The 17,192-nt window shown below is 45.0% G+C and overlaps 1 protein-coding gene across 3 annotated transcripts in view; it reads right to left on the bottom strand.

Annotated features, from left to right (window-relative positions):
• The window catches only part of AGO2 (argonaute RISC catalytic component 2), a 53,933-nt gene that overhangs the window by 34,168 nt on the left and 2,573 nt on the right, over positions 1–17,192 (bottom strand). For 2 of the 3 annotated variants that reach the window (XM_077351416.1, XM_077351418.1), the window contains exons 2-5: positions 4,794–4,989; positions 2,370–2,490; positions 1,484–1,668; positions 50–186 (exon numbers count right to left, since the gene is read on the bottom strand). In XM_077351416.1, coding sequence (XP_077207531.1) covers positions 50–186; positions 1,484–1,668; positions 2,370–2,490; positions 4,794–4,989 — 639 coding nt within the window. The remainder of the gene's footprint in view (positions 1–49; positions 187–1,483; positions 1,669–2,369; positions 2,491–4,793; positions 4,990–17,192) is intronic. The other variant, XM_077351417.1, reaches the window with a different exon arrangement.

The raw sequence follows: 17,192 nt of genomic DNA, 5'->3' as shown, positions 1-17,192 counted from the left end.
AGGCCCAATAGGAAAGATACGGCTAGGAAAAAGTTCATCCAAAGCATACCGTCAATGTTAAGCATCATTTTCCACAGTGAAGGCCTAACGGACTGGTGGAATCCAAACCAAACTTCTCTGCCTCCACCCAAGGGATTTGAGCACCCTTCAGAGGCAGTAAAAAAGGACCGGCCCACAGGAGTATACCTGCAGTGGAAATGAGACAATTTATCACACCTCAGTAGAAAAAAGTCTACATCCAACTCTCTTCTCACAGACAAAATATTTTTGCTCAACATCCAGCGTATCTCACTGTTATCGTGTTTGAGACACAGACCACTATTATGAATAACTAGAAGCAGCAGCAGAAAGAAGTTGCTGAAAGAAAGACAAGGCAAATGATACGTGATAGGAGTGCTTGAGAATTGGGATGGGCATGAACCGAAGCATGCTTGTGGTTGGTGAACTGAGGTTCACGGCAGGTTTAACATCACAAACTGGCATAAATGTTTAAAACAGTTCATGGTGGCCCACAGTTCATGGGGGTCCATGTAAAGCACAGGTTCAAAGGGACCTGGATTCCCTGCTTTCTGTTCCCTATGAAAGCTCCAAAAACAGCTGAGGGGAGGGGAGCGAGTCATAGGCTAAGGTAGCGGTCCCCAACCTTTCTCAGGTCAGGGACCGCCTCCGGAGTGAGGGAACAGCCGACGGCCCGGGTGCTGCGAAAATTTAATCAAGTCACCCATCTGCATATGACATCTAGAAACCTGTTTTGTTTTTAAATAAAACATGACGCTTTTGGAACCCACGTCTTTTAGGACCTCAGAAACTAAGGCTTCGGCTACAGTAACTCTCCGTAGGACTGGACCTCAAACAAATGTGTCTGTGGATGCACAAAAAATGCATTAAACTGCCAAACTAGAATTCATAAATTATTTCAGAACAGGCGTCAGAGGTTTTTGGAGGCAGCAGAATACCCTAAAGCAGGGGTAGTCAACCTGTAGTCCTCCAGCAAACGCTGGCAGGTTCTCATGGGGATTGTAGTCCATGGACATCTGGAGGACCACAGGTTGACTACCTCTGCCCTTAGCAGTGGTTCTCAACCTTCCTAATGCCGTGACCCTTTAATCCAGTTCCTCCTGTTGTGGTGACCCCAACCACAAAATTATGTAAGTGTTTTTCCACAGAAATTAAACTGAAACTGATCAGTGGCATGAAGATCCCTTGTTCATGATTGTGTATAAATTGTTTTTTTTTCCTGGGGTTTCTCAGTTCAGCTCTGTCTCTTATCCCACCATGCCTATCTCGCTCTTTTCCACTGCTCCAGACAGACAAACAATCTTGATCTGCCCCACAAGGCTGTTGTGTTGATGGTGCCCCCCCCCCAGCCAAGCTGCTTGCCCTACCGCAACCCCTGTGAAAGGGTCGTTCAAGCCCCAAAGGGGACCCAACCCCCAGGTTGAGAACCACTGCCCTAAAGGGATATATGGGGCTTTTTACTTACCTCATGGAAGGCAGGTGCCTCATTACTACATCCAGTGCCTGAATGGTTTCAAAAGGGACACTTGGAAGACGACCAGAAAGAGCATCATGTAAAGCCTGCAGGCTCACACAGGACATCCACTTTATTGCCACTTTAAATATTCTGTCCTTCCCTTCCCCTGGCAACGTGACCTCCAACTCCACCTGCAACATTATGAAAGCACAACAAGATGATTCTTTCCATTTAAGAAGAAGAATTAGAAGAGTTTGTTTTTATACCCCACTCTTCACTACCTGAGGGAGTCTCAAAGCGGCTTACAATCACCTTCCCTTCCTCTCCCCACAACAGACACCCTGTGAGAGAGGTCTGGGGCTGAGAGAGTTGTGATAGAACAGCTCTAACAGGACTGTGACTAGCCCATGTTCACCCAGCTGGAGGAGTGGGGAATCAAACCTGGCTCCCAAAATTAGACGCTTTTAACCACAACACCAAGTTGTTGCTCGATGCATGATGCCAACAGGAGCAATGGAGCTCCTCAACTCAGCAAAGTAACATGGGAGATGAGTGAAAAAGTAATAAAGAGAACACAGAACTTTCCAATAAAATAATCAGACCCATCATTCTAACTGCCTTTTCCTTCTTCATAATTGACTTTTCATAATTACATCCTGGCTGACACATTTTCAAAGCAGCACAAGGAGTTGGCAAAGTAAGCAGATGAGATTTAGCAGGGCTGCAACACACTAACTTCAGAGAAACAAGGGAATACATCTTATCACGAATTGTGCCAACTGCATAAGAATTTTTGATCTTTGGCAGAGGTCTCATTGGGAATCCCAGTGACTGGCTTTAAAAAAAAAGAGTATCACAGTATGAGTTGACATCATAACTACATTTTAATACTTACTTTGTCTCTCCCAATTGGAAGTGGCATAGCTGTGTACAGGTTTTTTCTTCCATCAAATACTGGTTTGCGATCTCCAAATATCTGCGCTTTAAAGTGCTGGACCATATGTTCAACTATCTCTCTGAAACAAGACAATTAAGTTAACATAATAGCTCACATCGAACAAACAAAATGCCGAGAACAATCCATTAATTGGAATGTTCAAGTATAAACAAAAAGATTGCATGCAACGATTCTGTTTTTCGTCAGCATATGGAGCTGTGCAGAATACAACCCCTAAGTCATATTAATACATGGATACAGAACTTCAGAGTGTTCAAAGCATCCCACAGCATTACATCCTTAAAACAGACTTATGTTAGATCCATATTTCATATTGAAGATTGATAGTGACGTGCCAAAGACCATCTCATTTCAATCAATGTTTTAAAGGTGATGCCAAACCAAGCCTTGTCTTCTTTTTAAAAAGACTTACCTGAGCACCATTCTTGGCACTGAACTGCACATTTAAACTCAATTCTTAGGGCTGGGCACTATTAGTACATCAGTGTACCAACTGACTGAGCCAAAACCCCCTCTGGTGCTAATGTGCAGTGCTATCAGGGCAGCCCTGTTTAAATAAGATACAAGGCCTTGGACTATCACATGGCTTTTTGCAATACGGCTGCTTTCACAGCTTCACTTGTCTTATCGTTATGAAGACAGTCAGTGTGGTGTTGTGGTCTGACTGTTGGACTAGGATCTGAGAAGCCCAGATTCCAATCCCCACCATGCAGTGGAAGCATGCTGGGTTACTTATAGCCAGAGACTCAGCCTGGTTTTCTTCATAGGGTTGCTGGGAGATCAAAATGGAAGAGAGTAGCATGATTAACCCACTTTGGGTCCCCGCTGGAGAGAAAGGCAGAATATAAATGACGTGCACAAATTAAATATTCATTGTTGCTCTTTTTGTGTCTTGCACTCGAAGGCTCACGCTTTGAATAACCTTTGTTGGTCTTAACAGTGCCACTGAACTCTGATTTTGTTTTGTTGTGCTGCTTCAGACCAACACGGCTACTTGAATCTATCATTTTTTAATGAGACAAGTTTCCTCCTACCGAAGGAACCATCTACAGTTTTGCTTTTTAAAAACCAAAAACAATACACAATATCCCAAACAATCAATGCACAATGTAGAGCACCTAACACTGGAGGTGTCAACCCAAGTAGCTTTTCAATAGTTGCTTTGCAACACTGCATCCAGTGAATGTGACCCAGAGGGATCTTCCCTGCCCCAAAGGTCACATCCCCCAAGGCAGGGGTAGTCAAACTGCGGCCTTCCAGATGTCCATGGACTACAATTCCCCGGAGCCCCTGCCAGAATTCGCTGGCAGGGGCTCCTGGGAATTGTAGTCCATGGACATCTGGAGGGCCGCAGTTTGACTACCCCTGCCCCAAGGGGTCAGCCTGTGAGGCTTCAATCTCCACAACCCTTTTGGAATATGAGGGTAAACTGCACAACAGGGTGGATCTCGTGTCTAAAAACATTCAAAATGATAAGCAAAATCATAGAGTGAAATAACCTTCCCTCTGTCCACAGGCAAAAGCATATGTTCAAAGTAGAAGGAGAACACAATGCCAAAGGCAAGCAGAGCCTCATGCCATCAGGCATCCCAACTTGGATTCATATTTTGCCTGACAGAAAGGAAGAGGGCTAGCTCATTCATCCTGAAACAGCCTTCATGCTCAAAGCTCAGCCCCCAATTTACAGATAATTCCCAAAACAGAATGCGGAAAAATACACAGCAGTCTGCCCATTTGCTTCTGCAGTATGATTTGTAAAAAAACAGCTATCTAAAGTTCCTACATTCCCTTGAGACAGAACCCTTTTCATCATCATCTGGAAGTTTTCCATTAACTGGCAATGTGATGAAGGAGCGTAATCTCTTACCTGTTATTACATATAGTTCCCCCAAAGTCCTTTTATACCACCACCAGACAAATGAATTTACTTCCCCCTGCCAGCCGGTGAAGACAGGAAAACAAGCCATTGGTAACACCACCTCTTCCTTTAAGAAGTTTGGTAATAAACTACATACCAACTAGTAAGAAAGGGCAGTACTGGATGAAGTAGATGAACTGCAATGAACTAGATAACCACCCACCAATAAAGGACTGAAATCTGACACCTTTACTGAAAAAAAAAATACAAACAGTACCAATTAACCACAGGAAGACACAAAGAGATGTTTAGGATGGTATAAGAAGATTTGGAGAAACCAACTTTATGTTTTAAGAGAACAGAGGCATTTTCGCTTCTGGTTTGCTATTCAAATGTCACAGCGCTAAGTGTTCTGTGAGCAATGGTTCACAGCAAAGTTGGAAGCGCCCTCATTTTTTCATGAGGTCCACAGGAAGAAGAGAAGAAAGTCAAGTGAGACATACCTGTTAACTCTTCTAGGGCACTTCTCTGGCTTGATATCCAATTCGTAATGGTAGATGTCGATTTTAGGAATGTCCATTTCAAAAAAGTTGGCTTGTAATTTGATGGTTCTCCCTGAAGTTCCAAAATCAGGTCGAGGAGGCGGCTTAAATGCATATGCCTGTATCGGAGGTGGCAGCGGTGGGGGTGTTGAAAGTACTGGGTGGGGAGGAAAAAGAAATGAGCCAAGGTCAGTAAAGAGAACTATTTACAGCACAGCCCCTTTCTTCTCCACAAAGGGAACCAGTACATTTATATTCATTACAACATTTATAACCCAAAATGGGTTACTGTTTGTGGCCAACAGCCAGGTAACAAGTACCTATACATCAGGTGAGAAGGCAAAATAGAGGACATCTCTCCTCAGAGTTATTGTGTGCTTTCCTCTTGTTAATGGCAGAAGTAAGTACAACTGTTATTTAAGTACAGCTGTTATTTACATCTGAGGACCTACCCTTAAAACCAGCAAATAAACAGTGAATTTAATGCCGACTACGAAAACCTGTATAACGAATTAACAAAGATGAACATGATCCCTAAATCACAGAAATGGGTAAGAGTTCTCCAGGAGCCAGAAAGTGAGTAATTACTTTGCATTTAACAGTTGATTAACTGCAAGAACTCAGAGATGGTTTATAGATCACCTACAGTTATTACTTTGCCAAACTGTACTATTAATCAAATAATCCAAGCATATATTAGATCAGTGATATATCAAGCTGTTTGCTGAAAACCAAAAATCAAACCTTTTATCAAATTATATGATCAAACAGGAAGATCAGAACTTAACACTTCATCGTTTTACTATATTTTTATTACAGAGCGCACAGTCTTTGAACCAAGTATGAATGATTGGGTAATCCATGGGCTCAAACTTCTTCCTTTGTGAGTTACCAGATAATTATAGCTTTCAGTTTTCATAAGATGTAACGGAAATGCCCCTGTTTATTTATTCATGCAGAGGCAAGTGATCAAGGACCATAAAAATAGCCACCTGCAAGTTAACCCAGGTAGGTCCAGGAGAAGGATCCTCTTAAGGATATACAGGATTAGAGTGAAGGGTTGAACCCATTGCCTCACTCTGCTCCAGAAGGACAACAAAACATCTCAAAGCCTCAGTCCACTGGCCAAGGACGTTTTACTCAAGATGTGAGTTTTTGTGTGCATGCACACTTCCTCAGACAACACACATGAAAGCTCACACTTTGAATAAAACTTTGTTGGTCTTAAAGGTGCCAATGGACTCAAATTTTGTTCTAGTACTTCAGACCAACATGGCTACTCACCTGAATCTAACAAAATATAATGTTAAGATACTATCGTCGCCATATTTCTTTTACATCTGGCCAATGATTCAACTTTAAGAGGCTGCAAATGTAGGGCTTATGCTCACATTTATTTTTAACCACGCTATTCCACCCCACCCCACCCCGCAAGTAACTGTAACAGCATTGATCAATACAGATAGGACAATGATTTTAACAGTACAAGCATGCTTACTTGTCACCCTCTTTCTCTTGACCACTGTCTTTCCAGTGTTAAGTTCTGTTCTCACAGATCAGCTGGGGAACCTTTCCCTAAAACACTTAACCTAAATTTTTTATGATGTATGAAAGTCCTTGCTATTTAATAAACAAGCAGCTCTTAAAAGCTAGCCCTGGAAGAGGGAAACGCTAAGGAATATTTGCAATGTATGTGGGTCAAGGAGCCTAACTAGCCCCCTGCAGGAACTGAGAAACTTACCACAGGATATATGCCTTTTATTTCTGTTAAGCTACCACTTCCAAGAAAGACCACTACATTCCACAACTCCACACTGCACAGATTATGGAACTACTACTATAGGGCAACTATTTTTCGATACTTACGAGGAGTCAGTGGGCTCAAACACCAAAAAATCAGTACAGACTATTTGGCTGAGAGATAAAATTGTATGACTTCTATCATTCTAACAAGATTTTCAGCACAAGCTCTTAATAACGCCCCTACGTAAAATGGATTTCTGGTCATCTTACACAGTATAGTAGCTAAGAGACTGAGCTACATACCAGGAAGTCACTGGTTGAGCCACATATCTGCTATGAACTGCTAAGACAAGTCATTCCATCTCAGCCTCCCGACATCTCTCAATACAGTAATGTTCGCAAGAAAAGATATATGAAGCACTATGAACACTTGAAAGCGCTCTACAGATGATATAAGTACATATGAACAAGCACTACTGGATCAGAACAATGATCCACTGGTCCAAGGAAGAGCACAAGAAGGGTCCACCAAGTGACTAGTCCCCAGCATCTGATAGACCCATTATTCACGGGAATGCACGTGTTGGCGGCGTCAGGGCAACAAGGAAAATCCCCGATTACGCATGACACCACCACCAGTGCAGCCACGGAAGGCCTGTGTTACGGGAATGCGGGATCTTCCACGGTCCCTGGAATACGGCATCGCCGGCGGGAGTTGGGGTAGGGGGTAGGGCCGGTGCTGTGTAACTGACAGTGCCGGGCCTTTTGGCCTGGCCCCACCCCAAACTACTGTGTCCCTGCAGGGACACCGCACGCCTCTGCGAGCTCCGCAGACCGGCCAGGGAGTCCCCCCTGCCCCCGCTGAGTTGGGAGGGCAGTATGCCGCTCTCTGCCAGCGTGCGGTGGGAGCCTGGCCCCTCCCCACTCCCCCCCTAGCCACTGCCACTACCGGGAAGTGTCCCGGGCTTTCCACCCCGGTGCAAAGCATGTGTGCACGCTACGCTGGGGCATCTGAGGAAGGTGAGGCGAGCCAGCATCTGGGCCTCCACGGTTGGAGCTCTGCAAGAATTCAAGACCCCCCCTCCCAGTTTTTTCTTGGTGTATGGAGGCATTTAAGAGACATGATGTTAAGGTCAAATTCTGCTAGCATTACAACAGTAACCTGCTTTGCTGATTCCTGCTTTCCAGCACCTGCCTTGTTTAGTTAGAGAAAAAGGAGAGAGGATAGATGTGCTTTTAATACTCTAGTCTGTTGTGTATTTAGTTATTAGTACACTTTTTACCACCCCAAAACCAACCATAAATGTTACTTCTTCACAGGTTTCCATTTCCCAAACTAAACACAGTGGATTTTAATATGTATGTTTAATATACCAATGTCTAGTAACACTTATTTTATATAGTTTTATTTATTATAAGAACTTCATAGTTTCCAGCACACTGAGAAGACTCCTTATCTTGAACTGAACATTTCAAGTCCTTTCCTTGCCTTCACCTATCTGCTCTAAACTGAAGAGCATTAAGGAGCTGCAGCTACATGATACTCTACAGCAGCCTTTTTCCTCCTTTTTGATCATGGAGGAGCCCCTGAAATAATTTTTCAGGCTTCAAGGAGCCCCGGAAGTGATGTCAGCTGGCCACACCTTCAGTAGTGACATCACCACCCACGTTAATAGGCAGGCTCAAGGACTGTGGGGAGAAAAGACAGGAGGTGGTTTAAGTCAGGAGTAGGAGTGCAGGCTCACGCTTGGGGGGAGCAATGGAAGTGGCTGAGTCCATTAAGGCAGGAGGGGAAAGGCTACAGACTAGGGTTGTACACTCTGGCGCTCTTCGGCAGCTTCGGTGATCTCTGAAGCCCAAAGCAGCCAGCGCTGCAGTGTGGACAGAAGGGGAGCTGGCGGCTCACCAGCTGGCGCCCACAAGCAGGCACAGAGCTCTCTGCCTGCATGTGGGCACCGGCTGGCACCCCACCACCAGCACTGCCCCTCCCCTCTGCGCTGCCAGAGCGCACAACACTACTACAGGCCCCCTCTGGGACTTCCATGGACCTCTGTTTGGGAATCCCTGTTCTACAGAATATTTTGAACCCCAAAACTTCTGAACTCTTTGCTTTTCAATTACAACATATCCAGTTTCACACTGCTCAAGCATTTTTAAATAACATATGCTACTGCTCTCAGAATTATCTGAATTAAAAAAAAAAAACTTGCAAACACTACAACAGCCAGAATCGGTAACAAAGGGACATTTTACTTTTGTAAATCACTTTCGACAACATCAGGCAACATACTTTTGTAAATCACTTTCGACAACCATACACCAGGGGTAGTCAACCTGTGGTCCTCCAGATGTCCATGGACTACAATTCCCATGAGCCCCTGACAGCAAATGCTGGCAGGGGCTCATAGGAATTGTAGTCCATGGACACCTGGAGGACCACAGGTTGACTACCTCTGCCGTACAGTACACACGCTGCAGGTAGGATGTCTGAAATTAGGAGTAAGTAATGGAAGATAGAAGAGCACATGACAAACCAGTGCCCCAACAAAATGAGCTGAAACAAAATGGCAACAACTGAAGATTTAGAAATCTTTTAAAACACTATGTAAAATCGTGGTGCTATGCTGTGTACATCTAGCTAGCATAATAAAAAATAGCTTGTATTTATTTTTACAAAAAGTGAAGTAGGCAATTTTAGTCATGGAATTATTTTTAATAGGGTAGGATAATACAATAGTCCTGCAAAGTTTATTAGATGCCTCATCCTATTGATTGCATTGACTTCAACTGTATAATCCATTTTAAGTCTCAGTGAGATAACTACTAATAAAGCAAATAAAATATGAAGCAGCTAATACTATTTATCATAATTCATTTAACTAGGTACCTTTCCAGTGAAATTGTTTCCATAGGATTATTTGATAGGTAAAGGGGGGGGGGGGGAGGCCATTACCACAATTCTTCTCTCTACCTGCAAAGCCATTCCTTCAGGTCAGTTGACCTTCTAAAGAGGAACAGGTGGGCAGTATGAGGGGCTGGAACCTTCAAAGGACATATGGAAGCTCAAAGACATAAAAATAGAAAGCATATGGGGGAAAAAAACATCTAAGGAACAGTTAGCTGAAGCTAATCACATGGGTGAATAATGGCAACAATTCAATGCCAACAATTTATGCCTGTTGCACGTCCGGTCCTTTCTACAAAGAAAGGAATGTTGCGTACCTGACAAGCCTACTCTCTTAAGTCCCTAGTCTTGTCTCATCTGCATCCCTAGCCTCAGTTCAGAATAGGAAAGGTTCAGAGCATCTAGCTCAGGGGTAGTCAAACTGCGGCCCTCCAGATGTCCATGGACAACAATTCCCATGAGCCTCTGCCAGCAAACGCCAGCGTTTGCTGGCAGGGGCTCATGGGAATTGTAGTCCATGGACATCTGGAGGGCCGCAGTTTGACTACCCCTGATTTAGCCCCTCCCCTTCCCACAACTCCCCACGCCAGAGGTGCAAGGCACAGGCATAGGGTGTCCACCTCCACCAGACTGGCTGAGTACACAGAATGTTGTGCAGGCTCTCACCAGAATCCTTTCCTTCGCAAAGCAACCCTTGCTTGATAGGAGAAGCCTCCATTGCAGTGGCAGTGGCCCAAGTGCAACAAGTCAGAGAAGAATTCTTGGGCAGCAAGGTGGACCACAAAAGATAACAAGCTGCAAACTAATGAACAACCTGTTCGGATCTTTTGTCATTTTTTTTTTCATCCTTGCAACACTAGGGTTTTTTTAAAAAAATAATTAATATTCTAGTAACCAAGCCACTAAAAGTGGTTTGTTCCCAATACTGAATTTACACATACTTGACATCTTTTGAAAGCATCCATTTCTCTTCCAGTGTCAGTAGTGGGTCAGAGGTTAATGGAACATCTTCACAACAATTTCCCCACTGCTCAACTGAAACGGCATATATCACACGCAATAAGGAGACTATACAGTGGGCATATGACTTCCTGTTCCTCTTCTTTCCAAGCGTGTTTAAACAGCCTGTGAATCTCGTTTGAACTTCAAGTATTCAAAATGCCCCATATCTTTAAAATACACACACACACAAATATATGCATCCCTGCCCTATAGGAAAGCCCTGCTACATTTCTTTCAACTCACTGTCCATTTTAATGCTTTACACCAGTGGTCCCCAACCTGCGGGCCGCGGCCCGGTGCCGGGCCGCAAAGGCCATGGCGCCGGGCCGCGGCTCCCTCTCCCCGCCCCCCCCCCCCGCAGTAAAAAACTTCCCAGGCCGCAAGCTTGCGGCCCGGGAAGCTACTTACTGCGGGAGGCGGGGAGAGGGAAACAGGGCCGGGCCGCGCCCGTGCAGGCCGTGCCGGCTCGGCCCGATCCGCGGGCGCGGCCCGCGGGTGCGGCCCGATCTGCGGGCGCGGCCGGGCGCGGCCGGCGGGTGCGGCCGGCGGGCGCGGCCGGGCGCGGCTCGCGGGTGCGGCCGACGGGCGCGGCCGGGCGCGGCCCGCGGGTGCGGCAGGCGGGCGCGGCCGGGCGCGGCCCGCGGGTGCGGCAGGCGGGCGCGGCCCGCAGGCGCGGCCCGAAGCGTGGGCGTGGCCCGCGCGGGCGCGGTCCCTGCGGGCGCGGCCTGATGCCCTGCCGGTCCCCAGCCTAAAAAAGGTTGGGGACCACTGCTTTACACTTAGAGTTCTTTAAGTTCTCCAGACCATCTATATTTATTGCTGTGTTGTCAACAATCTCATGCATTTCTATCCTTTCAACACCAGCTTTGACTCATTACTTCTTTCACTACAAAAAAACTCACATTACGGATTAACATCCCCACTCCCCAGCATGCTGTCCTCTTCATGATCTGCTCCGAAAACTTGAACTGAAACATGGGCCTGAAATCTGCCCAGCTTCTGTTCTCCTCTTTTCCAATTATGTGAGTTTTTTCCAGGAAATTTTATCTTAGAAAAATGAGCCTACCGCCCACTCATATGTTCTTATTAGTATCTATTACATAGGGAAATATGATGTTCTTCTACCCTTTTCTACTCAAGAAAAACCGGATGCTATGCTAATGATGTAGTCTTCTTGAGACTAGGTTGAAGACGAGCTGCTGGAGCAGGCTCAGGTAATTAATGTTACTTGCACTTCACTGACATCAGAACCTTCTAAGCAAACGCTGGCAGGGGCTCATGGGAATTGTAGTCCATGGACATCTGGAGGGCCTCCGTTTTACTACCCCTGATCTAAGCCCTAGGAAAGGTTCTCTTATTGATCCATTATCAAAAAAGGGTAAGAGTTTGTGGATTCTTCAAGGTAATACTGGAACCCCAATTGACGTTCATTTGCTATTTCCCAAATCTAAGCACCTCAAATGCATCTAGCAGAAGTGAAGCCATGTGGATTGGTAACTTATTGCTTGTACCAGCTGACAAGGAGCCCCATTTTAGCGTAAGTAACTTTAAAGAGAATCCAGCCATGCCGACCAGTCTGTTCTCCATTCCTCCCTTATTAGCCACCGGTTGACAGTTCCGCAGCTTTGACAGGATAGCAAGCACATTCCCATACAATGCGTCGATTAAATACAAGAGGACTCGATTTTAGAAATTAGTTATCTACACAAACTAATCTGCCTTGCAGACTGCCAGTTCATCTGCTGTTAGAAGGGAGATGGCCAAAGAACCCTTTCTCAGGTCAGGGACTGCCTCCGGGGTGAGGGGAGAGCCGATGGCCCGGGTGCTGCGAAAACGCGCACGCGCAGTTGCCGCACATGCGTGTTTTCGCCACCAGGGGCGCTAACGTGCATGCACGTTTGCGTCACCGGCGTGCCGGCAACGGCTCCTGCCTCTTCCCTTCCTTCTCGCTGCAGGCGGGGGGAGGCAGGCACAGCTGCCGGAAGCCCGGTACCGTGCCCTTTGTGGCCCGACACTGGGCCGCAGACCGGGGGTTGATGACTCCCGCTCTAGACGATATTTTAATAGGGTGTCATCATTCCGCTTGGGTTCAATGTCCACTGCATCCCAAATCGATTTGGAACTATTAATTACCTCAGTAACCTCAAAGTTCAATGTGATTCGAAAGAGGAAGAATGGCCAGATAATTTCCTCCACTGTGACAACCTGGGAATTTCCCCATGTCACTGTGGTCTTTAGTAGAGATGGTGCCACATGCTCCCCCAACTCAATCCTCTCCAGAGAGCCAATTTGGTGTAGTGGTTAAAGAGAGAGAGACTTTAATCTGGCAAGGTGGGTTTGATTCCCCACTACATGCAGCCCAGCTGGGTGGCTCATGAAGTTCTCTCAGAGCAATCTCAGCCCTGTACACCTCACAGGGTATCTGTTGTGGGTAAAGGAAGAGAAATGTATTTGTCAGCCACTTTAGGGCTCCTCTGGGTAGTGAAAAGCAAGGTATAAAAAAACAGCTCTTCTTCTTCTCCATGTCCTACCCTCAACATCTTCCGGCATCTGCTGAGGCAGTGCTAGCAACTCTATAAGGAAGCCAACTATGGACACCAACCACTTCCATCCATACGCCAACATACATAGGATGAGGCCCAGTGCGGGAACCTCTGCTTTGCCTAAAGAAGGCCCCAGGATCAGGTAGGCAATGATATGAACGTATCTCTGCCCGAGACCCTTAGAGTGGTGCTGCTCATACTCAGACAATACTGATGCATTCAATATAAGCCTGCTTCATGTATGTTCGTGATGTCACTTCCGGTGGTCTGGTTCTGCCACAAAAACAGCTATATAACAAGGTGTCCCTTTACTCACTGAGGGGATACCCAAGGGCATTTCTCCATGCCAGCAGGCAGCAGCACCCCCTTAGTGCAAAAGGAGGGCCTTGGATATGTCCATTGGCACCAGCTGGGGGAGGCTCAGGTTGGCCAAATGTCCAGCCCTCATTACTTCTTATTTCACACACAATATACAGGAAATAAAGTTCTGCTCTTCTAAAATGCATAAGGAGAACTTGTCATACCACTGGCACTTAACAGATGAACTAAGATTTAGCAATATGTTGAAAACAGTATTTTAAGTAATAGAGCTATGTATGTGGTGGCCACGGGTTTCATCCGTCCCCTCTTCCCTCCTCCCTCTATGAGATTGTATCATGGGGAATGGGATTGAGTTAGTACGGAATTTGGTTTTTTTCCGCCGTATCTTATTTCACTTATTTCATTTTTTTAAATTGTATTTTATGTCTGGGGCTTTAAGGGAAGTTTTATTGGGGGATTTATACAGACTTTGTAACCCGGCACGAGCCATTTGGGCGTGGCCGGTAAGAAACTGAAGAAATAAAGAAATAAATACATTTTAATTCTGCTATTTATGAAGTAAAAATCCTAATCTGAAACAGGCCTCTCAAAGTATAATTCAACGAGTAAATAAAAGACACACAGAGTGTTTACTGCTTTTTAGGAATTACACTCACAGCATGCAAGCTATATAAGAAACCATTTCTGAACAGATTTCTTTTTAATCATCCTGAAGGAAAGCGTGCGCACGTGCATGCACACACACACACACACACACACACACACACACACACTACTCTGAGCATCTGCAGCAACTGCATTAATTAAACTTGTTCCCCCATTATGTTCATAATTACACAAAACTAAAAACTGGTAAGCAAACATATGTTTTGCTGGATTTCAATCGAGCTATTACTTCAGAAATATTTCACTGGGTTAGCAAAAGACAGATGGCTTTTTACAATGATTTCATAGAAGTTAAACAAGTGGACGTGTACTATTCCTAAACAAATACAAGCTGAGAGTCAGCTAGGTATACTGGTTAAGAGCTGAGGCTTCTAATCTGGTGAGCTGGGTTTGAATCCTGCTCTTCCACGTGCAGCCTGCTGGGTGACCTTGAGCTAATCACCGTCCTGATAGTGCTGTTCTCATAGAGCAGTCTTGTTAGAGCTCTCTCAGCCCCTCCACCTACCATGCAGGGTGCCTGTTGTGGGGAGAGAAAGAGAAGGAGAGTGGAAGCCGCTTTGAGACTCCTTCTGGTAATGAAAAGCGGATATAAAAATCAACCCTTGTTTTTTTAATAAGTTTGGATTCTACATTTTGACTGGAAAACCTGTCCAATTTCTGCTGTAGAATTACAGGCAACTCACAAATCTGTGCTCACAAGTTCACTGCAATTCATCCAATACAAAAGTATCACAAAGCATATTTTGAATTCTGTCTATTATAAGGCACATCAAGCCAAACACAGTACCTTTAAAATCAGAGTCCAGTAGCAACAAAGATTTGAAATTCAGTACCTTTAAGTTATTGAATTCCTCACCTAGGAATTCTACTTGGGCTTTCAGCAAGATTTCTTATACTATTTAACGGGAGCTATAATGATTCTGCCCCATTCATGAAAAATTAGCAACCACGATACATTAGATCAGAAAGCCTTTAGGATAGCAAGCCCTGTACCAGATTAATGTTGTCAATGCTGGCCTTCGAACTCAGGACCCAATCACCAGAACATCAAAATCTCCCCAAATGGACATCAGCAACCATGCTGGAAAAAGGCACCAAGAAAGAGTTTAGTCAACCAGGAAATTAATAGCACCGAGGTTCAACAGTATTAGGGAAACAGTTTTTCATGCCACAATTCCCCACAGCGTGCTGCAATTTTTCGGGACAGCAGTATCGGTCAAATGCCTGAGTTTTGAAATGGACACAATGCCACAGCACAACTGCTTCAGCTTATGACAGTTCAAGTACTGCGACAGTAACAGCCACTATGTTCATAACACAGCAATTTTGGCAGACCACTGTTGGACAATTTAAAATGAGGACCACCAGCCACAACATATGAGCATACGGTGACTCGTTATACCACAGCCATCACTGGTTCAGCTCAGTAATGTCTACCTTAACCACCAGTTGCTTATCTGATCTGATATCTCAGATGGTTCAATTGGGGTGCCAAGAGGAACCTGAGACCTCAGGCATGCAGCACATGAGTTCTCCCAAGTTATGGGCTCAAACAATTTGCCACAACTTGGATAGGGGGGAGAGGCAAATATGTCAGTATATGCAAGTCCTTGCTTATTTGTTTCAGTCACCAACCTAATTTACATAGAGCATGTTCAAGTACCCTACTAGAATGACACTAACTCTTACCAGGTCGATCCCAAGCCTAGTTACCTCACGTAATATCTAAGAAACAGAGTAATGAGATGTACAAAGTTATCTTTCACAATACTTATCCCTCAATAACAGCAGCAGGCTTCCAACGTACATTATCTCCTCACACCAACAGCTTTTACTTCTGAATGTCATGTTTAGTGCAGAGAACAAGCCACATAAACCTACAGGGCATTTCCAGTAATCATTTGGACCACGCCAATTTGGTCTGGACACACCATACGCTACCTGGAAGCATCTGATCCCAAATCAATGTATGAAGGAAGAAATGAAACGGACAGAGCAGGAAAACAGGTGACAAACTCAGGCAGCCTATGTTGTGTTGGATAATCTATCCTTTCCTGCATCGTTCAACCTAATTTCCATGGCAGCATTTAAAAAATACCATTCCTGTCTTGAGAGCTTGCAGGCTTTGCTACGCTGACAAGAAAGGAGAGGTCAGAGCTGACGGGATAGGGAAATGTCAACTGGCTGTGGAGATGCTGATAAGATCCTACAGTATACAGAACGCTCTTAAATACGGCTGTGTGAGAAAAAGGAGTGCTAACTTCTGTTGTTTGTATATTTGCCCTCATAAAACTCTGCAGGAGATGCTGACAGACGTTACAAAGAAACAACATTACCTTCAATCCTAAACCTAAACACAACCCAGCCCACAATATCTCTGGACCAATTGTTCCAAATGACAGTAAATGAGGGAAAGGAAAGAAGTCTTTTCCTAGCACCGGGTATCAAGGTTTGAGAAAATAAAATAATGCAGGTTTTCCACAATGCATGAGGTACTTGAGGACAGGCTTCAGCAACTGCATTTATTGCTCTTTCAACAGATTGCCAAGCAAATCTCCAGGTAACTATACAATTTCCACAGGGCTTACATGCAAAAATACAAAACGCTCCACGGTTCTTCCCCTCACTCATTCAGCACCTGAGAACTGAAATTAGCACTAGCACAGAGCCGAGAAGCTAGAGAACTGTCATAACTGCAGGAGTAGCAACAGCATGCTGATAACGGCATAGAGCCCTGAGTACTTCTTTAATCCAATTAGTTCACCAAGAGGCAAAATTGATTATTAAATAGCCAGCTTGTGGCACACGTTTGTGGGCACACTTGGACCAGAAAAGTCCAAATGGGACTTGGAATGGTCGCGATGCAAAATCAGGCTACGCTTCTGCCTGTTCTCCAACTCAGTAACCTCAATGCAAAACCACTCCAACAGCTCAGATGCTGCCTGTCCACAGCAGCGAATATTAGACTTGCATTACCTTTTGGACCAGGCTTGAGGTGTGCTTGCCAAGCAGGTTGGCCAGTGCTCTCATCCATCTTTTACTATTAGATACTTGGCATAGAAGGAATTATTGAAATGACTGGCTTCTATAGCCCAACTTTAACCCTGGACAGAATGTGTGCATGCAACAGAACCAGAGCAAGAGGAGGTGCACTCTAGAGCAGGGGTAGTCAAACTGCGG

This window comes from Paroedura picta, chromosome 9 (genome assembly GCF_049243985.1).
Source record: "Paroedura picta isolate Pp20150507F chromosome 9, Ppicta_v3.0, whole genome shotgun sequence".
NCBI lineage: Eukaryota > Metazoa > Chordata > Lepidosauria > Squamata > Gekkonidae > Paroedura > Paroedura picta.
The sequence above is the reverse complement of the archived record's forward strand: the minus strand, read 5'-3'. Positions and strand labels throughout refer to the sequence as shown.